At 46.0% G+C, this 25,322-nt stretch overlaps 1 protein-coding gene across 1 annotated transcript in view; it reads left to right on the top strand.

The window, feature by feature from the left end:
* FATE1 (fetal and adult testis expressed 1) overlaps positions 1–24,512 on the top strand; it is a 61,694-nt gene extending 37,182 nt beyond the window's left edge. Inside the window, exons 2-6 of the mRNA XM_020975007.2 lie at positions 9,905–10,111; positions 12,581–12,726; positions 15,268–15,356; positions 22,903–22,966; positions 24,228–24,512. Of these exons, the coding sequence (XP_020830666.1) occupies positions 9,913–10,111; positions 12,581–12,726; positions 15,268–15,356; positions 22,903–22,966; positions 24,228–24,359 (630 nt within the window). The 5' untranslated portion in view covers positions 9,905–9,912 and the 3' untranslated portion in view covers positions 24,360–24,512. The remainder of the gene's footprint in view (positions 1–9,904; positions 10,112–12,580; positions 12,727–15,267; positions 15,357–22,902; positions 22,967–24,227) is intronic.
* Positions 24,513–25,322: the final 810 nt, after the last annotated feature.

The following is a 25,322-nucleotide window of genomic DNA, read 5'->3' as shown; positions in this document are numbered from 1 at the left end:
TGGCCAAAGCAAGTTGAGAATGCACAGTCATAGCTGTAGACCTTGGGAAAATAGAGCAACGGAGGGTATTTTTCACTATTTCTTGTTCTTGTTTTGTGTGTCCACCCAGTCTTTGACACTCACTGTGACTCACACTTAAGCTTTTGGGGGAGCCTCAATGAGACTGACTGCACTGGAGACAGGGTTACTATCCATAATGCTTTGCCTCCCTTGGTCCAAAATGTCCAAAGTGATGTTGTTTTCACTGGTTTTCTGTTCATCTTGGTCTCCCCATCACAATGAGATTGCCTAGTTCTTTTGAGGGCATAGCCCTGAGTGCTGCCTCTGTTGCTCTTTCTGGGAATAAATAGGTCCTAAGTAATGCTGAAGAACCCGTGTAGGGCCTTGCTCACTAACTACCTCTTTTTTTTTTAAATCATTGGAATTAAATGATGGAAATGAGAGCAGTAAAAATGGTGAGCTGATCCTAGCACAGGGGAGGATACATATCAATAGTGGCTTTTTGCCCTGGTAAAAATGCCCAAAGAGATGGGCCAGGGAGAGGAGGTTTGTCCCTGTATTTGTATTTTATATGTATGTCCAGGGATTCCCAATGGGTTAAGATTAGGTGCATAATATTTAATTTATTGAAAAATTGAATTGAATTTTAAAACTATTTTTAAAAATTTTAATTTTTTAACTATTTAATTTTTTAAGAATGGAATCATGGCAAGGAAAGCCTCACTTCTCCTGAGTCTGTCTCCTCCCCTCCCAGGGCTGAGGCAGCATCCCTCTCTGCAGTGATTTTCTACCTGGATGCACATATCTCAGTGAGGGGAGGGGGAGGTTTCATTTCTTTTGTTTTCCTTTCTGAATCCTGGCATCTAGCCTGGTGCCTCGTACTCAGTCGGTGCCTACTTTTTGAATTGGATCTTAGACCAGATCATCCCAGCAGTGCTGGTTGCTATTTGAGCCTTCTCCCGGGGCACAGGCAAAAATCTCCCTCTGCAGTAGATTTTAGCTTGGTTAAAATTTCCTCAGTGCTGGATTTTTTGTTTGTTTGTTTTTCTCCTCTCTGTTTTTGTGCTTGGTTTTTTTCCACTCTGGCTCAGTACACGGCACATAGTAGGCGGTTATTGACTGCTCTGTGAATTGAATCCATTTGAATGACAGTCAGGAGAGTCCCAGTAGCAGCAGCAGAGGCAGCTAATCTGGCCCCTCCTTTAGCCAAGGCAGAACCACATATAAAGTGTTTATTAAGTGGCTTTTGAATGGAATTCAATCATGGAAAAGCAATATGAAATTCTGCAGTCTCCTCCCAAGGCAGAGGCAGAATCTTGATGCTCAGTGGCTTTTACCTTGGACAAAAGCTCCATGGTGATGATTTCTCTCTTTCTCTTTTCTCCCCCTCCCTGGCCTCTAGCAGCTAGCTGCTTTTGAACATAGTAGGTACATAGCTAAGGTTTTAAGGAAATTGACCTGTGTGATTATGGAATCCTGGGCAGGAGAGACCCCAAGGAATTCTGGGCTCCTCCAGCTCTGCTCCTGGGTTAGAGCCAGGATTGTTAACCTTGGCACAAAGAGCCCTGCATTGAGGCACTTGTCTTCCTTGTGTTTGAGCGTATCCCTCTGCCATGCGCCCAGTAGGTCTTACTATATGTTTCTTTAAAAAAATTTTTTTTATTAATTTACTTTGAGTTGTCAACAATTACTTCAAATAAGCTTTTGAGTTTTAAATTTTCTCCCCCTCCCTTCCCACCTCCCTCCCCAAGAGGCATGCAATCTGATATAGGCTATACGTATACATTCCTATTAAACATATTTTCACATTACTTATTATATATTTCTTGAATTGAATTGAATTTTGGTAAGGAGAACCTCATAGGTCAACTAGCTCCCTACAAGCAGGGAGGCTGGAGCAGGATACACATGGGCCACAGTGGACCTTGGTCAAAATGTCCCAAGATATGGGGTTTCCATCTACTTTTTGTCTCCTCATCACCTGGCATGGTGCCCTGGGCATCATAGGCCTTAAGAAATGTTTTTCAATTGTATCAGATAGAACTGAGTCACAGAAAGGAGATTCCCCAACCAAGAATTCTATGAGATCATCTATTCCTCCCCAAGAGCTGAGGCAGGAACTTGGGCCCCAGTGGCTCTTAACTTGGGGGAAAATGTCCTAAGAGATAAGAGTAGTTGTTGGTTTTTGAAATTGCATTAGAAATTTTAAAAATCTCCCCAACATCCAACACCAGGCCTTGTACATAGCAAGTGATGATGAAATGTTTTTTGACTTGAGTTAAGTCATAGCAAGGAGAGCTTCAATAGTCCTCTGAGTTCGACTAGTTTACTCCCAGGGCAAAGCCAAGGTCATTTTCCAAAGTGAGTCAAAATGGTCCTAAGAGATGGTGTTTCCGTGTTTCTTTTTCTATGCCCATCCTCCTGGCACCCTCTTCCAAAGGTCAGCCCTAACCCCAGGCAAAGGAGAGAAGACAGAATAACAGACTTGGTGCCAGGGAGATCTGGAGTTGTATCCTGCCACAGACAGTGAGTAGCTGAGTGTCCCTGGGTAAGTTGCTTCCCTTTTTGGACTCCATTCCCTGGAGCTGTTCTTGTCACTTGGGTTATGGGGAACAAGTGAAATTGTGCATGTACCCTTGCTTTGAAATCTGATAGTGCCATGTAAGTGGCAGATGTGATCATTTCTGGAATGGTTTTGAATCCTATTAAAACAAAAGGAAAGATTATCAGTGCTATGAGAGCATCTGCCCCTCTCCCAAGGCTGAGGTGAGAACATGGCCCATAGTGACTTTCGACCTGGGTAAAACTATATTAAGTGACATAAATGATAATTTGCTCCTGATGGATTTTCTTTTTTTTAACTGTTTAGAGGATTTTACAAAATCTTTCAAGCATCTGGCACCCTCCCTGACACAGTTATTTACTGTGTTATTATTATTACTGTATTACACATAGTTCTTTATTCCCTTGCACATATTTATTAAATGCTTTTTGCAAATCGAAGTAAATCATGGAAAATAAGAGCCTCTGTAGCGATAAGAGCTAACCAGGTGCCCTCCTGGGGTGAAGATGGCTGCGCTGCCTGCCTGCCATGGCAGTCTGCCTTGGTAATGGCACCTCAGAAAGGGGGCTTTTCATTTTTTTTCCTTCTATTATTTTTCTTCTCATTTCTGTGCCCCCAGCATCTAGCATTTGCCTTGCACACAGTAGGCATCTACTAAATATGTTCTGAATTGAGTTAAATTGAATTCCAGAGAGGATCCCCACCTACCCTGTGAGCAGTTTCTGCTATCCTCAGCCTGCTCAGTCACTTTGAGCCCAGGAAAAACTAATCCAAGGGGTGAGGTCTGGCCCTGCATTTGTTTATATCTGTCCCTGCTCTCCTATCAGACATGGTGCATAGTAGGTGCCTATTCAAGGGGGGTGTGTGTGTGTGTGTGTTTTAAATTGAATCAAGGCAAGGAGACCCTCACTTGTACTGATTCTGTCTCCTCCTCTCCCAGGGCAGAGGCAAAAATGTCTCTCTGCAGTAGATTTCTAGCTTGGTTAAAACATTCTCAGTGCTGAGTGGTTTTTTTTTTTCTTTCCATTTCATTTTTGTGCTTGTTTTTTTCCTCTCTGGCCTCTGGCTCAGTGCAGTACACATAGTAGGCAGTTATTGACTGAATATTGAGTGGAATCCATTTGAATGATGTCAAGGGGAGCCTCAGCAGCAGCACCCCTCCCACAATTATGGTCTTCTGGGGCTTTCTAGCTCTGGAAAAATGGCTTAAGCAGTGGTTTTTTTAGTCCCCCCCCACAAGTGTTTTTGTTCTTGTTTTTGTATTTCTCCCCACCCCCACCCTTAGCTCAGAGCATTACAGATAACAGACACCAATGAAATGCTTTTTGAAATTGCATTGAATAGAATTATGTCCCAGAAAGTGGGTTTCTTCATAGAGCTGAGGCAGAATCTCTGCTTACGGAGGCTTCCTATCTCACTAAAAATGTCCTAAATGCTGGGTTTTTTCCAGCAGAATGTCTAAGTCCTTAGCATGTAGTTCAGTGTAGACAGTGCACAGTGAAGGCCCTTTCGAAAGGGATTTGGAGTGGGGCTGAGTTGATTGCCAGGAGGGAGAGCCTCACCAAACTGAGCTAGCTTGTCTAGCATTGTCCACAGCCTCAGGGAAAATGCTCTAATCTCTAATCTCTTCCAGTCCGGTCTTCTCTGAAAACACTGTCAGAGACACTTGTTCTCCATTGTGTGGTAGAAACGGAAAGCTACAGGATGATTGGGGGGCTGCTTTTGTTTCCCTGGCAACAAGCATATGGTATCCCACACATAGTAGGCACCTTTAGAAATGTTTCTTTAAAAAAAAAATTGTGAATTTAAAAAAAATCTCAATATTTAGTGCCTAAGAGGATTAGAGCTTGCTAGTAGGGATGGAAAGAGGTTCATGACTAGGAATTTTCTAAAGGAATACTCAGTCCTCCTTACCTGGGTTTTTTTTTAGGATTTCAGTTGTTCCCTGCCTCTCCTTTGCCCCAGTAACTAGGCCTTTTCTCTTCTTTTCCCATCATTCTTCGGGAGTTTCTTTCCTCTGGCTTCTTGGTATGTGAAGGGGTTCAGGTCTGCCAGTGTGGCCCAGCTAAGCTTGGAGCTGGCTTTGGTCCCCTTGCCTCCCTACCCATCCCTGAACCCCAGTTTGCCCCTCTAGCTGGTCAGGGCCTGAGGTGGCCTGTAGGAGGCAGTCTGCTAGGTGGCTGGAGGCCTTCTTAGGCTGGCTGGCAGGTGGGCGAGGCCTGTGATGCAGGAGGGCAATGCCCTGCAATACCAATTGTGGGCCATCAGGGGGACATAAAGAGCTATGCAGCGCAGTAGCCTGCCCCTGCCCAGTTGCCTTTGGGTGAAGGAAGGAGGCAGGCAGCTGAGAAGGAGCTCCTGTCTATGAGGTGTTTTCTCAGTCCAGATTCCACTTATGGGAGGTCCAGCAGAAAGGCTCCTCAAGTGGTTGATTTGTACAGGACTGGCAGTGTGAGGCTCCTAACTCTCAAAGAAAAGGGGAGGTGGTTCCTTCTGAGGAGACAGAGTGAAGAGTGGCCTCCTCAAGGCCAGGCCCAGGGAATTTCCTCAGAAAAATCTCTTGAGGGTGACTAGCTTCCCACACTGGAACAGGAGACAGGGAAGAAAGGGGGAAAAGGGGTTCCAGTGCAGTCTCTTCAGAAAGTCCTGTCAGAGACATTTGTTCTCCATAGTGTGGCTGGCACAGAAAGCTTGAGGGAAAGAGAGAAAAGGGCTGTACTCTAGTCTCTTCAGAAAATATTTTAGGGGGCAGAATACAGAAAACAGTAATGAGAGGGAAAGAACCTTAATCCAGTCCCCTCAAAAATGCTGTTGGAACATTATTTTACATTTAAGGGCAAAAAAACAAGAATCTGGAAGGAAAGGGGGAAAGGATCCTCATCTAGTGGATGGTGGGAGGGGAAGTCTCGGTTAATCTCCTTAGAAAAGACTGTTGGGGGCATTTGCTCCTTATCCTGGGGAAGGGAAGCAAGATGGTGGGGGAGATCCCTCAGAAAATATGATTGGAAGAAAGCCCTTCATTCCTCAGAAAAAGACTTTTAGGGGTGTGTGTGAGGGGGAATTTGTTGCTTAGCCTCTGGGCAGGAAACAGGAAGAGAAAAGGTGTCTTGGTTCAATCTCCTCAGAAAAGACTTGAGGAACATTTGCCTTCCATTTTGAGGCAGAAGATAGGGAAGGAAGGAGAAGGGAGTTAGTTTTGTCTCCTCAGAAAAGATTTTGGGGGCAAGCAGGTGGAAAAGGGGGAGCGAGGGCCATAATTCAATCTCAGAAAATATTAAGGGGGCGGAAAGGAGGTCCTAGAGGCAGAAGATACAGGGAGGAGAGGAAAATAGGACCTTAGTCCATTCTCCTCAGAAAAGACTTGAGGAACATTTGTCCTCCATTTTAAGGCAGAAGAGAGGAGGTAAGGAAGAGGTAAGGTGAGTCCTAGTTTTCTCAGGGAAGAAAGGTGAGAGGGTAATTTCTCAATCCATTCTTCTCACATAAGGCAGTTGGGGGCATATTTGCTCTCCATTTTAAAGCAGATGACAGGAATCTGTATGCCAGGGGTGGAGGGGGAGAGCTACGTCCAAGTATTATCTCCTCATAAAAGGCTCTTTGGGACATTTGCTTTTCATCTCGGGGCAGGAGACAAGTATAGAATGGAGAAAAATTCCAGTTCAGTCTTCTCAGAAAACACTATTGGGAGAGAAAAGATCCTAGCCTCCTCAGAAAAATTCTGTTGAGGGGGTGTGGATTTGCTCTCCATTCTGGGGCAAGAACATATGAGAGGAGCATTTGTTCTCCATCTTGGGGCATATGACTAGAAGCAGGGAAGCAATGGGGGGGGAAGGATCTGTGTCTAATCTTCTCAGAAAATATAGTTGGGTGGCACAGAGACATAGGCTGGGCAGCAGTGAGTGAAGGAAAGAAAAAGTTTCAGTCTGAGCTCCTGAAAAGGCTTCTGGGTCATTAGCTCTCCATCTTGAGGCAGGAGGCAAGGGGAGCGGGTGGACAGAAGAAGACTTTCAGCTCAGTCTCCACAGAAAATACTACTGAGTATTTACTCTGCATTTTGAGGACGAAGAAAGGAAGCTGAGGGGGAATCCTAGTCTAGTCGGCTCACAAAAGACTGGTAACATCTGCTCTCCTAGAAACAGAGGACAACAAGCTGTCAGGAGAAGGAAAAATGGGTCTGAGCCTGGTCTTCACAGAAAAGACTGTTAGAACATTTGCTTCCAGCTTGGAGCAGATGACAGGAACTAAGGGGAAGAAGGTCCTGTTTTCTTCACAACAAAAGATTGTTGGGGGGGCATAGTTCTGTAACCCAAGTGCAGGAGACAGGGAAGATGGAGAGGAAAAAGGAGTTTTAGCCCAGTCATCTCAGAAAAGACTTGAGCATTTGCTTGACATTTTGAGGCAAAAGAGAGAAAGCAGAGAGGTGGGGGTGGGTGGGTGGAAGGGTTCTATTCCTGTCTCCTCAGCAAAGGCCGTTGGTGACATTTGCTCCCCATTTGTGGGGGTGGGGTGGGCAGAAGGGTCCTAATATCATTAGGAGGCACCCTGGGGCAGGAGAAAGGGGGGTCAAAAAGAAAAATCTTGGCTTATTCTCCTCAGAAAAGACTGTTGAGGAACATTTATTTTCCATTCTGAGGTAGAACATAAAAAGGCAGGGAGCCAATGAGGAGAAGGATCATAGTTCATCTGGTTTCCTCAGAAAATATTGTTGGGCGGGAATTTACCTCCTAGAGACAGGGGACAGGAAGAAGTGAGGAGGGAAAAAAGGGTCTCAGTTCAATCTCCTCAAAAAAGGCTATTGGGGAGGAATTTCTTCTCCTAGAGACAGACAACAGCAAGCACTGAGGAGGGGAGGAGGAAAGAGCCTCAGTCCAGTTTCCTCAGAAAAGGCAGTGGAGGGAGACGTTTTCCTTCTAGCTTAGAGTAGGAGACAGCAGGCAAGGAAGAGTGAAGTGGGGGGAGATGAGTTTCATTTCCTCAGAAAAGGCTGTGGAGGGAGACATTTGCTCCCAATCTTGGAGCACGAGACAAGAATTGTGGAGGGGGGGTGGCAGGGAAAGGGTTCCAGTCTTCTCAGAAAAGATTGTGTGTGTGTGTGTGTGTGTGTGTGTGTGTGTGTGTGTGGTGGTGGTGGTGGTGGTGGTGGTGGTTTTTCATCTTAGGGCAGGAGCAGGAAAAGGAGGGAGGAGGATCCCCAGTTCAGTCTCCTCAGAAAATACTGAGAAGGGGAGAGAGAAGAGGAAGGGGAAAAAAGAAGGGTCTTTCCCCTGGCCTCCTCAGAAAAGACTGAGTAAATATTTGCTTTCTTTTTTGAAGCAGGTAGGAAATAGGAAGGGGGGAACATGGTGGGGAGGAGGAGAATGGATCCTACTTTAGCCTCCTCAGAAATATGGTTGGGGGGTATTTGCTCTCCTAGAGGCAGGGGACAGCAAGAACTGAGGAAGGAATGAAGCGTTTATTAAGTGCTATGTATCAGGTAACATACTGAGTGTGTTCTGTATTTTATCTCATTTGATTCTCACAATGGCCCTGGCAGGTAGATGTTATTATTATCTCCATTTTACAGGTGAGGAAACTGAGGTAGACAGAGGTGAAGTGACTTGTCCGGAGTCACATGGAGCTTGGAAGTGTCTGAGGGCTAGATTGGCACTCAGGTCTTCCTGACTCTGGGCTGAGGGGCTATCTACTGTGCCACCAGCTGCCAAGGGCAAAACGGGTCCAGGTTCAGTCACCTTCAGAAGAGGCAGTTGGGAGGGGGATGGCTTGTTCTCCACCCACGGGCAGGTGACAGAATTCACGGGAGAAAAGGGCCTCTGTTCTGGTTTTCTCAGAGAAGACTGAGATTTGCTCTCCGTTTGGAGGCAGATGACTAGAAGCAGGGAGGGGGCAGACAGGAATAGATCCTAGTCTTGTCTCTTCAGAAAAGGCCACTGGGGACATTTATTCCCCATGTTGGGACAAGAAAGAAAGGAGGGGATGTCTCCAGCCCTCTCAGAAAAGAAGGGAAAGGGAGACGCTCCTCATCAGGGAACATGGGCTTGGGGAGAAGGGCCCTAGTACATTCTTCTCAAAAAATATGGGGGAGGGAAAGAAGATCCTAATCCCCTCAGAAAAGGTGGTTGGGAGTATTTATTCCCCATTCTGGGGCAGGAGACAGAAGGGAGTGGAAAAATGGGGTCCCAGTATCGTTTTCTCAGAAGACTATTGAAGTATATTTGTCCTCCATTTTGTGACAAGCCAGGCAGCACAGAGGCAGTGAGGGTGGGGATGGGGGAAAGTTCTGCTCTAGGCTCTTCAGGAAAAAACAAAACCTTGGGGATCTTTGTTCCTAACTTTGGGGTAGGAGATAGGTAGGAGAGAAACAGTTTTCAGAAGGTTCTTGGGGGGCATTTGCTTCCTCCTTTGAGGCAGGAGGCAGGAAAGAGGGGAAAAGAAGGGGGTTTCTTTATAAAAGACACTTGAGGCGCATTTGTTTCTCAGTCTGGGGCAGGAGACAGTAGATAAGTCCTGTTTTCTAAGGGAAGGCTGTTGGGGGTGAGGGAGAGGATATTTATTCCCACTCTGGGGCAGGAGACAGGGAGGAGGGGGCCAAAACAAAAGTTCCTGTCTAGTCTTCTAAGAAAAAGCTGCTGGGGCGAGGTGCGGTATTTATCCCCCATTCTGGAGCAGGAGGTGGGGTGGTGGGAGGGAGTCCCCAGTCTAGTCTCCTCAAAGACATGTTTTTGTATCCCCAGCCCCCTCACCTGAGGTTGAGATAGTGTTTTGGTGGGAGCGGGGTGGGGCGCTATATCTTAACTAGAAAAAAAAATTTCTCTTTCTGAACATATCTTTAGTCAAGGGAACACCTTGGCTAAGGCGGGTTCCTGTTCCAGGCTGAGGCTGGTTCCTGTTCCAGGCTGAGGCGGGTTCCTGTTCTAGGTTGAACCCTGTCCAATCCAGTTTAAACCATGGGAGAGGGGTGACTCTGGGCCTAGGTCTAGGCTTGTTTGTAGCTCCATAGTTCTTCCTTGTAACTAGGGACTTGAAGAGGAGTGAGGTGGGGCAGGGAAAGGGATAAAATGGATTGTTATGACCAGGAAGGATGTCTCAATTCTCTCCTTTCTCTGTCTGGTGAAAACCTCTGGGAAGCCAAAGGTCTATATCTGTTTCTTTTGTATTCTTCATCAGGTAAGTTCTGATTGTTCCAGAACCTGAACTGGACACAGCTCCTCCTTCTTCCTGGGTGATTGCTGAGATTGTGCTCAGAGCTCAAAATGGCTTCCTGACTCTTCTTCCCTTGCCCCAATCTTCACATGATGTAGGAAGGTGATGGTAAAGGTTTTCTTATATCCTCCCTCTTCTCAGGAGAAGCTATGTTAACTTCAGCCTGGTCCGCAGGCTCATCTCACCTCTGGGGAGATCTGAATTTCACCGATGTTGTCAATCAGAATGTGCAAGTCTTTAGCCATCTGAACGTGGCCGGAGGGGTCAGTAGAGAGGAAGCCAGGGAAATGTCAGACAATCTGCCTCTGTCTTTCTACATGAGTATTCCTGATCGCCTGCTGTTATGGGGTAAGAGTACAGAAAATCCCCCAGCTCCGTGTGTGTGTGTGTGTGTGTGTGTGTGTGTGTGTGTGTGTGTGTGTGTGTGACTTAAGCTACCTTCATTGTGGGCTCAGATGGAGTACCATGAGGAATGCTCATGGCTTTTCTATCAGATCTGCCCACAGGCCTAGACCCCAGGGGCTGGGAAGGTAAAGGAGTAGGCCCTCTGTTCTCCTGCCAGTTCTGCCAAAGCACAGGTGTCCAGTTCTAAGCAGCTAAGATGCCTGGACCTAGTACCTTTCATCTCAGTGTGTCTGTCAGGAGCTTGAAGGCAAAGGCTGCAGATGAGAGGGAGCCTGAGGCAGGCAGCATCAGGAAGCTTTGAGCGGGCAATGCTCCCCAGCAACGTGCCATCTGGCCCCTGGGTGGCAGTGTTGGCTTTCAGTGCCCTCCTCTGCTAGCTCCCTGAGCTATAATGAGATCTCCAGTGGCCAGACAGAGTCGTGCCTCTGCTCCCCTGCCCTCCCCCGTGGCCTTGGAGCTAGATGGAGAGACACTGGGGGGACGGGGGTGGAAGGGAGGATTGGAAAGGGGGAGTCGAGGAAGGTGCCGGTTAGACTAGGCCTGTTAGCTTATCCCACAGCATGGAGTACTACGGATTCAGGGGTGCTGTAACTTCTCCCACAGCATGGAGTACTAGGGATTCAGGGGTGCTGTAACTGCTCCCCATGTCATCACTGGCTATTTGGCCCGCGGCATCTGCTGGGCAGCTGGACTGATCCAACAAAGTGGCTGTGGCTGGGGTGAACAGCATTGCCGGGGTGTCATGGCTTCTCTCCAGAGCTCCAGCAGCTTATTCCATTAAAAAGCTCACTTGGGTGAATGCAGAGGAAGACGATCTCTGGCTGGGAGAATCAGAGAAGACATGATGGAGGCCGGAGAACTGGGCCTGGGCCTTGGTCCCTGGCTCGGAACTGGACAGCATTGCCAGGTTTCCTGGGCGGCCATTTTGTGGAGCTTTGCAGCTACTGTGTCTCATGGCCTCCAGGCTGAGATAGACTAATAATATTAAGCAGTAACCGTAGCTACCATCTAGACAGTGCTTTGTGATTATAAAGCACTTTTCAGTTTCTCTTACTTGATCTTATGACAATCCTAGCAGATCAGCTGGTGGGGTTTGTTTTCTTTCTTTTTAAGGAACTGTAGTTTTGTAGGTGCTGGGAACTCCTGGAATGCTAACTCCATCCCCTAATGCAGAATAGCACTTGGCTATCACTTAGTCTGAGAGGGGTGCCTGAGACACTTAGTGGTTAAATGACTTCTCTAGGGTCACTTAGCTATAAGCCCTGATTTAGTTGGGACAGCTGGTATACAGCAGGAGCAGGATTTCCAATCTAGTTCTTCCTCACTCTAAGGCCTCCCTTCTTTCAGCCACACTATTCTTGCATCTCTACAGGTAAGTGCTGGACACAATATTATCTTATTTTTACAAAAAAATAAACAAAGCAAAAATAGCACTTGAGGCTAAGAGAGGTAAATTCACTTGTCCAAGGTCACCTGGCTAGTAAGTGCCAGAGCCCTGATTGAAATCCAAGTCTTCTTAGTCAAAAATCCAGTTGCCCAAGGCACTTTATCCTGCTCTGTTGTGTCAGGATGTTAGAGATTTCCATTTCAAAGGTGTCATGTTTCTCTAGACTTCTCCCTGTTGAAATATAACTTCCCATCTGAACCTTCTTCATCTGAGGCCTCAGTTTGTCTACCAGTCCTTAGGCTGTGCCTGTCCCAGTCTTTGACTCCGAGCTCCCATATCATTTCAACTTAGCCAATGCAGGGTGAAGGTGTCAAATGAAGGCACTGAATGAATGAATGAATCCAAAAGCTTTTGTAAGCATTTACTAGGTGCCAAGCTCTCTGCTAGGTATCAGGGAGCCCAAATAGAGTAAGACAAGCCCTGTTCTCAAGGATCCCATTCTCTGACTTGGGAAATAGGGTACATAGAAAAGCCTGCAAAACTTCAGGGCTCTGGGGAAGGGCAGATGGCATGACCCAGGCAGGGGTCCTTAGGTAAAGTCGGTGGATCAGATGGCCACAGGGGTTTGTAGGGAATAGAGACTGATGGTCTTCTACCTCATTAAAAGTAAAAGAGTTTGTGACTCTCAACTCGTCAAGCCATGTGAGCAGTGAGATGTGTTCTGAGTGGCCCTGGTCAGGGCAAGGGTTGATTGCAAAGGCTAGTCAGTAACTCCTAGATCTGGGGGGAAAGAACCCAGCTAGAATTCTGGGATTCTGTTTAGAGTGGGAGATGAGCCTAGGCATGGGCAGGAGAACACCGACAGATTAATTTTGTGCCAGGTACTGGCAAGACATAGTGATTACTCTGGGAAGCCACAGGAGCACCGCTGTTCTTGGGGTTTTGGTTGGGACCCCCTGATGCCTTGTTGAGACCAGGGCCCAAACAGCTACGTGAATGAATGGAACCTTCTCTCTTCTCCCTAGATCGCAGTGATGGGGCAAGATCTTTTTGGATTAACCAGCTGCATCAGAGCTCAACCTACATGCCCAGTATCCTGGTTCCTGCTTCTTACCTGGCCACTAACAGCCCTTTCTCAGCTGCCTTTAGTAGCATCAGACTAATAAGAATGGTAATGTGTCCATTCTACAAACACTTCTTATATATGCAATATATGAAAAGCATTGCTAGGCACTGGGGCTACCACACACACACACACACACACACACACACACAGAGCAACAGCCCATGCCCTCAGAGAACTTCCATTCTACTGAAGCCTTAGCTACTTCCTGGGTTCTGGAAACTGCAGAGGCTCTAAGTACAATAATGTCATAGTTATTTCTAACATCTGGGACTGAACACTGTAGGATTAGGTGAGGTCCTTTCTTCCTGTGGCACTGGACAGCCTCTAGGCTTCTATAAGGGAAACCCACTGAGCCAATCAGTGCCTCATTGGCCCTGAACACAGAGTAGATATGCCTCTGACAGCCCAGTGAGAAGAAGGGCTTGGCACTGGGCCCAAGGCACCAATCTGTGGTTCATAGGTTCATTGATTTAGAACCCAAAGGGACCATAGAGTTCATTCTAGAAAGGAGTGATTGGGCACAGGGCTTCTGTGGTATGGCAGTCAACATTATGGCCTGTCATTTCTGAAATGATACCTTGTCTTAGTGACCCATACTAAAAGGCCCCAGCATTAAAGTAAATGGCAATTTAGAAAGTAGAGGAAGGGTTGGAGGAAATTCAAGAGGAGAGTGCCCTAGAAAAAAATGTCCCCATGGTAACTGGAACAGATCAAGTCCTGAGTCATTGTTTGTGCAGCATCCTGATTTCAGACCATGCTCTTGTCAACGCCCAACTGTGAACCTGTACCCCAAAAAGCCTACTGACACCAACTTGTCTCCTCCCTCAGGGTCTCTGTGAGACAAGATTGACCTAAGAAACCCTGGATTATTGATGAATTCTGCCCTATGCTGTGCATCATCTAAGTCTGTTGTGTTCTTTGACCCCTAGCCCCTTGGAGTGGTCTGTTAAAGGGTCTACCACCAAGTAGATTGTTGAGCACAGAGGCAGAGATGAAGTGGGGGGGAGGGGTTGCTTTGGGGTTGGCCTCTTGCCCAGATTTCTAGTTGGCGTTTTGGTCTGAATCCATATCCAGATTTGCTTTGTGGAGTATGTTCATTTGTTCACTAGTGGCATTGTGCCTTTCATTCTCTCAAGAAAGAGTTTATTCAGGGCTTCTGATGTGTTGGGACCCTCTGCTAGGTACTAGGGAAATCAAAAGATGAATCAGAGATAATGCCCCACCCTCATGGATTCTAACGTATTTGAACAACTTGGGCAGATTACTTGGGAACCCGTGCTGACTGGCCCGCTTCAGAAGCTAGTTGGGAGAAAATAGTAGAGCGAGGCTGAAGGAGGCCGGAAAGCATGGAAGAACTTGCTAGGGAAACACGGGTACAGTGGATAGAGCTCTGAGTTCAAATCTGGCCTCAGACACTTACTAGCTTTGTCACCCTGGGCAAGTCATTTAACCTCTGTTTGCTTCAGTTTCTTCATCTGTAAAATGGGGGATAATAACAGCACCTACCTCCCAGGGTGGTTGTGAAGATTCAATTTAGGTAATAATTGTAATGCCCAATGCAGTGCCTGGCATATGGTAAGCTCTATATAAACTTTAGCTGTTATTATTATTATTATCATTATTATTCCTCAAACAAAGTAGAAGGGGAAACAATAGGGCAGAGAGCAAGGAGCCCCTCTGCAGGCAGGGACTCTGGTGTGGCCTGCCACCCTTAGCTCTGGCAGCCGCCAGGGCACTCGCCTTTCTCACAGAGGTTGGGCATCCTTAACTCTTCCCTTCTTCCTTGCTCCTCATATTTACTTGGTTGCCAGGTATTGCCTTCTGTAACTCCACAACAGCTGAGGTATGTTTCATTTTCTCAGTGTAGCAATGGCAGTACCAAGAAACATCTGTAGGCAGCTGCCACCTTAACTCAGGCCCTGGACGATAGCCGGAGCCTCCTAATTGCTCTTCTTGCCTCTGCAAGTTGTCCTTCCCAAATCTGCCCAGGGCACACATCGTTCTGCTCAGAAATCTTCAGCTGCTCTCTCTGGCCTCTGGGCCCAAACATGAACTTCTTAGCCCGGCTTTCAAGGCTCTCCACAGTCTGGCTCCAATTGATTTTTCCAACCTTATTTCACAAACTGTTCTCTTATGTAGTCTATATTCTCTTGAAATTGGACTCTTAACTGGGGTGTGTGCATACCCTTGTAACATAGCCCTCATGAAAGGGCCTAAGACTCAACCCACCAACAGCTCCCTTACATGTCAATTCAGACAATGGGAGAAACAATAGTCAGCCAGCTGATAAGCATTTGTTAATCTGTGCCAGGCATTATGCTAAGCAAAACTAAGGCCAAAATAGGGTCCCTTCCCTCAAGGAGTAAACATTCTATTGGAGAAGACAACATGCAAAAAATGATGTACGTACTTGATATATTCAGGACAAAGAGGGAGGTAATGTCAGGGCAACAGCCCTAACAATGCAGGGTGGAGGTGGGTGGGAAAGCCTGCTTTCCCATCATGCTCTTGTTCTGGGAAGAAGGGTGGGCGGAGATCACTAAAACATGGTGTCTTGCTCATTCCCTAAATTTCTCTGGACCCTAGATCTCTCCAATAAGCAAATCCGTAAAGGATCAAGCCTGTGGTGAGGACACCCCCATGGTAGCTGAAAGCATGGTGAATCTTGAAGAGGGGTAAGTGGAATGAATCCCTTGTCTCTGGGCTCAACACACAACACTCACAACTCACAAAGGCGAGAGGGTTCGAGAACCTTGAAGTTTGACCATGTTGAGTTGGCACATGTTCTTTTGAGAATGGTGCACCTGCTTTATTGGGCAGTGAGCAGAGTTACATAGGAAACTCTAATCATAGTTGCTACCTTCAGGGAATTTACCCGTGAGCGGGGGAGAGACATCCCAGCTGGTTGTATGCACACAAGAAAAGCATGTTGGGTGGGGCAGCTAGGTGGCACAGTGGATACAGCACTGGCCCTGGAGTCAGGAGGACCTGAGTTCAAATCCAGTCTCAGACCAGACACTTGACACTTACTAGCTGTGTGACCCCGGGCAAGTCACTTAACCCCGATTGCCTTGCAAAAAAAAAAAAAAAAAGAAAGAAAGGCATATGAACACATTCAGCAGACTAGTACGATTCTGTTGGGGTGCACCCTTAGACAAAGTCCTTCTTTCTCCAGGACTTAGTTTCTCTATGTGCCCTGAGCCAATCCCTACGGTCTTGAATTGTCTGGATTGACAGAGGAGCTAACTATCTATGAGAGATGTGGCTGCTCAGAAGGTTTCAGCTAGTGTTTTTCAATGAACACTCCCTCTCCATAATTCTATTTTCAAATACCTGAAGAGTTGTTTTTTTCTTTTATTTTTTTCCTGCTATTGTTTCTGCTGTGGTCCGTGACAGCAAAGAGGAATTCTTGGTATGCTCCTGCTGCCCACCTGGATTTTGAGAATGCTTGGTTTCCTATCATTGCCGCTGAGGTTGGTGGAGCCCAGGCATAGGAGTTTGGAGGCCAAACTTCGGAGCGTGGCTCACTGTCACCCCAAATTGAATTCCAATGAGTGTTTTTAATTCAGCAAACATTTAATGAGCCTCTACTTTGGACAGCCCAAAGCAGAAATTCGAGGAGATACACATACTATCTGTCTTTAAAGAGCTTTCAGTTTAATGGGGGGACATGACCTAGCCCCCTTCTACCTTTCCAGTCTCCTTGTACCTTATTCCCCGAGTGCCATTGGCCTCCTGGCTGTTCCATGAACAAGCCACTCTGTCTCTCTGCCTTGGGTATTTTATCTGGCTGGAATGTTCTCCCTGGATTCTTTTAAATCCCAGATAAACTCCCGCCTCCTACAGGAAGCCTTCCCAAGCCCTCTTAATTCCAGTGCCTTTCCTCTGTTCGTTGTTTCCTATTTGTCTTGTACAGACTTGTTTGCTTGTTGTCTCTCTCATTAGATTACACTCTCCTTGAGGCCAGGGATTGTCTTTTCTCTCTTTTTTGTATCCCCAGGCCTTAGCACAGTGTTTGGCACATAGTAGCTGCTTAATAAATGTTGATTGATTGATGACACATTCAAAAAGATAGTACAAAATAATACTTGCAGATAGTGTATGGCTGCGTGGATAAAGCTCTGGACTTGGAGTCAGGAAGACTTGGGTTCAAAAAATGCCTCTGATGATTACTTGCTGTGTGACCATGGGGAAGTGACTACCTCTCTGAGCCTAAAATGTGAATAAGGGTTTAAATAATACCTGCCTCATTGGGTTGTTGTGAGAACAGTGAGATAATGTATGCAAAACAGTTTGAAAAATGTAAAGTAGCTCAATGAACATTTATTAAGCACTTACTGTATGCCAGGCACTGTGCTAAGCTGTTTCAGTTATTATTGTAAACGCAGGCCTGAGGTGTAAGAAAAGTCTGATGTGAAGTTTGAGAGGGCAGAGGTCATTACCAGCTGGAGGGATTGGAGGTGGGTGGGGATTCAACAGCCAGGGAATGGGGTGGATGGGAAAGGAAATCCCACGAGCAAAGGAAAAAGATGCCAAAACAATAAAACCCTCAGCCTCCGGGTTCTCTGCTTGAATGCATAAAGTGGGTACCACTGACAAGGCAGATTGGAAGCCGCCATGCAGGGCCACATTTGATTCCTTCAGCATGATGGAGACGTGGTGGGCTGAGAGTCGTGACAGCTCCACGGCCCTGCTGGGGGAACCTCATTCATAAAGAAAAGTGTGTCTGCATCGGCATTTACCTCTGGAGGCCTATCTATGAAAATCACTGTACATATGTGTATCTGGATGGATGCATATGTATACATATAGCAATAATGTCACTCTATCTCTCCATGCACGTGTATATGTATAGACACACATGTGCGGGGAGATAGAGCGGCATTGGAGATATACATAGACACATACATACATGGGTATGGGGGAGATACAGTGGCATTGTATGTATATGCATGCATGCATGCATATACACATACATGTATAGGGAGATAGACTCATTGTATACATATATATATATATATATATATATGTGTGTGTGTACACACACAGAAAAATAGATATGAACAGATAGGATGGCATTATCTATGTATGGGTATTTTTGTTTAGTCATTTCAGTCATGTCTGACTCTTTGTGACCTCATTTAGGATTTTCTTGGCAAAGATACTGGGATAATTTGCCATTTCCTTCTCCAGATCATTTTACAGATGAGGAAACTGAGGCAAACAGGGTGAAGTGACTTATGCAGGGTCATACAACTAGGAAGTGTCTGAGGCCAGATTTGAATTCAGGGAGATGAGACTTCCTGACTTAGACATAGCATTCAATCCACTTTGCCACCTAGCTGCCCTGTGTATAGGTTATTTATCCATACATACACACACACACACACACACACACACATACATACACATAAAATAGATAGGGAGAGAGAGGTTATCATTGTATATATAAATATATACATATACATACACACATGGGGAAGATAGACTGACATTATATACACATATATACATGAAAATAGAGATAGAGGAGGTAGAATGCATTGTATATACACGTATACATAAAAATTGATAATGAGGAAGATGGACATGCATACTTACCACATATTCATAAATATTCACACATGGAGAAGACAGACTGGCATTGTATATGTATACACACACACACACACACACACATATATATATATTTATAGAGACACACAGACAAAAGATATGAGGAAGATAGAGTGGCATTATATAAATACATATACACACATACACGTCTACATACACACCTACATACACATGTATGAGGAGAAAGAGTAGCACTGTGGTTATATGCGGACATACATACGTATGTATGATATGGGGATATAAAGTGGTACACACACACATAGACACAAATATATATGAAGGAGGTTGACTGTGTGTATGTGTGTGTGTGTGTATACATGGACAGAAACACACATATATACAGAAACAAGTGTTGGGAGGATAGAGTGGCATTATATATATGTTTACATTTACATGGGGAAATGGGCAGTCATTGTATATACACATACATATGTATACATACATATGGTGAAGATAGAGTAGTATATAAACAAATATATGTATACATGTCTACATATGCGTATATATGTGTATATATACACACATATGTTTGAGTGAGACAGAGTGCCATTGCATATATACATACACACTGATTCTGTATATACATGCATGCATATATACATAGGAGATGGAGGGTCTTGTATATACACATGTATGTATGGGAGATAGAGTAGTAACATGTGTGTATAAAGGGAGAAAAAGTGGCATGTAAGTATGTGTATCTGGAAGAGATACTTTGTGATAGAGGAGAAGAAAGTGGGTTTGAGGTTGTCCTGCATCCTAGATTTGGCATGAGCAGATTTCCAAAAGTTCAGAGAAAGGATAGGTAGGTTCTCTGGCCTAAAATTCTGCAGGGGAAGTCAGCCCTGGAAGGAGCAGATGCTCTCAAGAGTAACTAACATTTTGCAGACACAAAGAGAAGGCCTATGGTGGGGAGATGTCTGAAGACACCAGTGTGGATGCCCAGCATGCCTGGAGTGGAGAGTATATGGGGGCAGACTAGTGTGAGATAAGGCTAGAAAGGTGAGAGGGGAACTCCTTGAATCTGGAGGAACTTGAATGACAAGCAAAGAAGTTTGAACAAATTTTCTGCCCCAAAGTCTGAAAACAAAAATATTGTCATCTACGTGAATTTCATATAACAACCCAAAAAACAATTGTCCTTAACCTTTAGGCTGTGTGTATATTGCATTCCAGGCTGCTCATCTCTTATCCCCAGACCCAATACTCATGGGAAAACCAAGCAGGAAATTAATTGTGCCAGTGGCCACCACTTTTTGATTGACTGGTACATTTTGGGTGTGCGTGCGTGTGTGTGTGTGTGTGTGTGTGTGTGTGTGTGTGTGTGTGTGTTACTGCTCACAGGAGGACATGCCATCCTAGTTCCCGCTGGTGGGTCTAACCCCTATCATATCTTCCCCTATGACCCTGTAATCTCTCCGATGCTCAGTTTCATCATGTGTAAAATGAAGGGAGGGAAGGGAGAGAGTGAATCAGCATTCACATAGCACCTACTATGTGTGGGGCACAGTGGGGAAGTGCTTTACAAATATTATCTCATTTGGTGTCTATCTCACTGGACTGAGGAGCTCAAATGAGAGAGTCTTTGAGAAAATGCTTTTTTAAGATTGTCAGCACTGCATATAATATAAGGCCTTAGGATTCTCCTGGCCTCCAATGGGTTTTCTTGATCTCCACTCCTGTTCTGGTGCCCACACTGGGAAGTTTCCCTTCTACCCTTCGTAAAGCCATTCCCTAAGTCTGGTCCATAGGCTTTATTGTGCTATTCTCTTCTTATCCCCAAGCTTTGTTTTTCTCACCACAAAGGCCACTTGTGCCAAACCCAGCATTCCTGGAAGTTGGCTCCAGCTGGGCCTGATCCTACCTCTGAGGAGCCTGGAGCAGCAACCCTGAGGCTGGTGGGATCGTGGCCAGTAGAGGGACCTCTGCTGCCCACACCTCACTGGCCCAGCCTTGGCATCTGCTGCTGCCGGGGGGAGAGACAGAGAGCTTCCCTGGGACCCCTGGAAAAATAACTTCAGTGTGTGTATTTGTGTGTGTGTGTGTGTGTGTGTGTGTGTGTTGTGTGTGTGTGTGTATGTGTGTGTATGTGTGTGTGTGTGTGTGTGTGTTTTTATGTTCTACAGGCCAGAGACAAGAGGGAGTTCTTCCCTGCCTCTACACAGGGAGATAGGATCTGTTCCCCGCACAATGTCTTCTAGACAGTGTGGTTCCTGGGGCTCTTGTTCTCTCACCGTCTTCAGAAGATCTTCTAGCCCCTTGGGCAGCCCAGGTGACCTGGGCCCTTGTTTATTTCTGGTTAACACTCAGCACACATACATGTGTGTTTTGTGTGTATGCATGGCTGTGGCCTGTGTCCACCATTCTATTTGAGCTAGGCTATGTGACCATGTGCTTTCCAACCTAGCAGGGATCTGGAACCGAGCAGGGGGGCATTCCATAACTGTAGCATCCTCTGCCACCTTCCTGTTACCTCTTGACCAGCTAAGATCACTCCTCAGTGTTGGGAATTCAGGAAGATGGAGAGGAGAAACAAAAGGAGGTTTTCCTTTAAGGCCCGAGCAGACTCAGAGATTGCTTATAGAACCATGACCAGTCAGGGCCCCTTACCATGTCACTAACGAGCTTTCTGGTCGCTAACAGCAACAGCTCCTGGCCCTTGAGCCCAGCTCCCTGCAGTCAACCATTTCTCATTGGGTTGGTTTCCTTGTCTACACTGATGACTATGGAATTGAAAGGGGCAGAGAAGCCCCCTTTGAGACTTCTTACTTCACCTCCTAATTGTGGCTGGATGGAAAGAGGCCCTTAGCCCTATTTTGTGTGTTACTTCCTATCTCTGTGCTGGTCTGTTCCCTTACCTAGCCTCTAGTATCCTGTGGGCTAGGTGGGGGGCCAGAGAGACCCTTCTGGGATGGCGGGCCCTGCTTTCTTGACAGGAGGTGCATTGAGTATTCCTTTGGCAGGGGGGAGGGGCATACAACAGGGCAAGAATCGTCAAGTTGTCAAGACTGCACAGGTTCCACCAGTAAACCCTTCTTCCCGCCCTCGGGCCGCTGGACCTGCTTAGGAACTACTCAGCATAGAAACCCTGGCTTAATCAGAGGCGTGGCCCTCAGGTAACGCATTGCATCCCACTGTATAGGATCGGATAGACTTGGTATTAACAGTCATCCTCTTTACCTGAAAAAAAGTTCATATGTTTTGGTTAAAGGAACATGAATTTTTAAGTTATACCGTATAATGACAATGATAGTAATGGTAATCACAGTACTTTATACTTTTCCAGATGTTTTCCCACTCATTCATTCATCTTTTGCTACTCCTTCACACCCTAGGGGGATTAATAATGGTATGCCCCTAGACATGCCCATATGGTGTGTTCCAAAAGTCTTAGTGAAGTCTTAAGCTTTAATAGCTATTACATAGAATAGATATTATATAGAATACAGAAAATTTATAATAAATAGTATTGTATATTAAGATAAATGTTTATTATATTTATATAGGATAAACATTATTTATTCTATATTAAGATAATAAACATTTGTTTATCATATTGAGATAAACATTTATTATCTTAATATAGAATAAACATTATTTCTCCTACATTAAGGTAATAAATATGATAATTTAGTACATTAAGATAAATATAACAATATAAGAATTAATATAATAGGATAAATATGTATTATACACAGTTATTAAAGCTTAAGACTTCACTAAGACTTTTGGAACACCTTGTATATTATGATTGCCAGTGGCTCTGTGCACAGCAGAGATTGGAGCCCTGCTCAGACTCCCAATCACCACGAGCTTTGCATTTTGTTTTTTAGCAAACTCTCACCTTGGCTAGTGTCACTCTAGAAAGCTCTGTCCAAGGGTCCCCAGATTCTCTGCTCTCTTCTGCTACCTTCCTCTCTGACCCTATGCAGAGGGTTTAAGGTTTTTTCATTTCCCTGAGGCCCTCTGGGACACCCTTCCTCCCTAGGGTGGTCACAGTTAAGGTGTCACCGGGGCTTTCAGAGGTAGCATCTTTGCCAAGGGGGCTATAGAGCAATAAGTTCTGAGCCCTCTTGTTCAGGAAGAGTTGCCATGCTTACTTGCAATGAGGGGTTTCCTTCTAGACTTCCAGCAATGAAAGGCTCAATGGGGCCTTCATTCCATGCCCTGTATCAATCAGCACAGTACTGAAAGTTACTTGCTATGCCTGAGGGCCTCTGTCCTAGGTGCTGAGCTAGGCCCCCTAGAAGCAGCCCAATCACCCTTTCAGTCCCCTTATCCCTCCTGGCTGGGGCCATTGTTTGCATGTTCTGGGTGTGATCTCAGTAATGAGTAGGCTCCCCACAGCAACCAAAGTGAGGACTGGCTGAAATCTAAGCACAGAAGCAAATAGCTTTTATGATAAGTGGAGTCTCTCTGTTGGTGAGCACATACTGGTTAAGGTAGCCTGTCCTGAGTTGGTGAATTGTCACTGGGCTGCAGAATTAGGCCCCTTTCCCTGCTGCCACCTATCTCGGTGCAACTAGGCTTGGCCTGCATCTACACAGAGCTACTTTGACTCCAAGAAAGCAGTTACTCCATCTTGTCTTTTTGTCATTTTCTCAGCTCTCGTGAAGGATTGGCCAGTGAAGATGCGGGCAGGATGGAGATCGCTGCCTTGAAAAAGCAGGTGAGATACTGGGGGAAAGGAATCAAGCTACTAGGGCCCCAGGTTGTACGTGCTGTCTCATGTTGGACTCATGGCCTCAGGAAGGGGAGCCTGGAGCCCCTCATGAGACAAACAGGACACTATAGGCTCTAAAAGCTCAGGGATCTCAGGGTTCACCTAAGTTATCCTTCTATACAATGCATAAGTCTCCCTCAAGAATCAGAAGACCTGTCCACTTGAAGATTTCCAAAGATGGGGAACTTGCCATCTCAAGAGGCAGCCTGTTCTATTGTTGGACAGTTCTAATTTTTAGGATGTTCTCCCTTATTTAGCTGAAATCTGCTTCCCATAGCTCCCTGAGAGAGAAGCTGAGCCCATTCAGCATAAGATAAAAAAGGCAATGCCTGTCTTTTTATCCCTAGTATAGCGGGAAGACTACTAGGTTTGAAGTCAGAGGCCCTGAGGTCGAAACCTAGCTCTATTGCCTATTACGACCTAGATGGCCATGGGCAAGTGACTTTTCTCTGGGTCTCAGTTTCCCCATTTATAAAGTGAGGGGGTTGGACTAGATCAGTGATGTGCAACTCAAATAGAAACTGGGGCGCTAATCACTCCATAAGGATCCCTGTGGGCCACACATTGACTTCATTTGAAAATGTCATGTTATGTCTTTTTTATTGTGTTTTGATGGATTTCATTAAATATTTCCCAATGACATCTGAATCTGGTTCAGCTGCACTTAGGAGTGATACCTCTGGACTAAATGATATCTAAGGGCCCTTCCAGCTCCAAAATTCCTGTTGATAGGTATTTAGGGAGCTACTAGGAATGGAAAAACGTGGGGGTGGGGAGAAAGCAGACCTCACTGTCGATTGGCTTGGCTGGCTCAAGTTTCCTTGAATTTCTGACTAGTCTCTGGCATGACTGGGAAGGCTAGTGTTGGGTCTTGAAGAAGTAGGAGCTCCCCAGGAAGATCTTGGGGGATGGGCAGACAAAGGGGAGCTGCTTTCTGTTGGCATCTGTTGAGACCCTGATATGCACTTTTCCTTTTGTGTGCCCGAGTATCTCAGCTTGCCCTGTGCCACGGTGATGTGGTTATTGATTTTTTAGCCTTTGGCTTTGGAGAACTTGGGCTCTCTTCACAGCCCCATTCATAGCCTGTGATTGTCCCATTGGAACCTTATACCTCTTCCCCAGGCCTTCTCCCTCCCCATTGGCAGCCCCCAGCCTCTGGTCTGACTGATCCCCCTGTGTGGGTCTCTCTCTCTCTCTGTCTCTGCAGCTGCATAAGATCTCTGGGAGACTGCAGGCTCTGGAGGCCCGGTGCAGGGGCTGGCGTCAGAAGGAGTTCCTGCTCTATTCTGCCCTGGTCTCAGCCTATGTTATTAACACATGGCTCTGGATGAGAAGATGATGTGGTTGGCCTTCTGAACGCCTAGAGGGCATGGATGGTGGGAGACCACTGGGGAAGTGTTCTTGTAAACTGCATTAGCGAATGTAGATTGAGCCTTTGGCCTTCCAGAGGTTCCATGGAAAAGGCCACCTTTAAAATAATTTCATGGAACAAGTTGTACTGGTTTTATTGTGGGCAGCAATGGCATTCAAGGGGTCAAAGGAGCCATAATACCTTGTCCTGTTGGGGTGAGGAGTAGGGGAATAGAGGAAGACCATCCCAATACCTGAAACAACAAAGAGACCTAGGCAAACATTGCCTGTCAGTGCATTGTTGCAGCGGGAGGACCGGCTGCTCTTTTGACTAGTTTTTCAGGGGAATGAATTTGGTGTATTGTCCCCTTCTGATCAGGAGGGGCCTTTGGGTCAACACAGCAGGAAGAGTGATTCATTGCAGCTTTAGGCTGCTGGACCTGAAGGGGCTGGTGCATTGGGGTGATGTGCCTACTGTTGGACCATTCCAACAGTCACCCTGACTCCAGGGCAGTACCAATCAGCCTGGGGAGAGCTGGCTTCTCCCTTGGCCCAGACTTCTCTATCCTGCCCTTAGGATTTGGGTTATTGCTGCTTACACATCTGTCCACAAACCTGACCTTTCTTCCCTCTTCTCCTGAGAAAGCTGCCTGGAGTATGTGTGCTTATGCGCATGTGTGTGTGTGTGTGTGTGTGTGTGTGTGTGTGTGTGTGTGTGTGTGTATGTGTGTGTGTTTGCAGGAAAAGTCTAGTTGAAAATATGTTGTGAAACATCAGTGCACCTTGGGGAACAATTTAGCTGAGAACCAAACACAGGCAAACAATCAGGTGCTTCATGGCCCTAGAGAAAGTCCTCCTGTGACTTGGGTCAGCTACAGGCAGAGACTTGGTCTAGGATCCAGGCTTTCCTATAGCCTCTTCCCTATTCTTTCAGGTCTTCCAGGGACCCAAT

The sequence above is a fragment of the Phascolarctos cinereus genome, unplaced genomic scaffold (assembly GCF_003287225.1).
Source record: "Phascolarctos cinereus isolate Bilbo 61053 unplaced genomic scaffold, phaCin_HiC Scaffold_8;HRSCAF=390, whole genome shotgun sequence".
NCBI classification, from domain to species: Eukaryota; Metazoa; Chordata; class Mammalia; order Diprotodontia; family Phascolarctidae; genus Phascolarctos; species Phascolarctos cinereus.
This window is presented reverse-complemented; position numbering and strand designations above follow the sequence as displayed.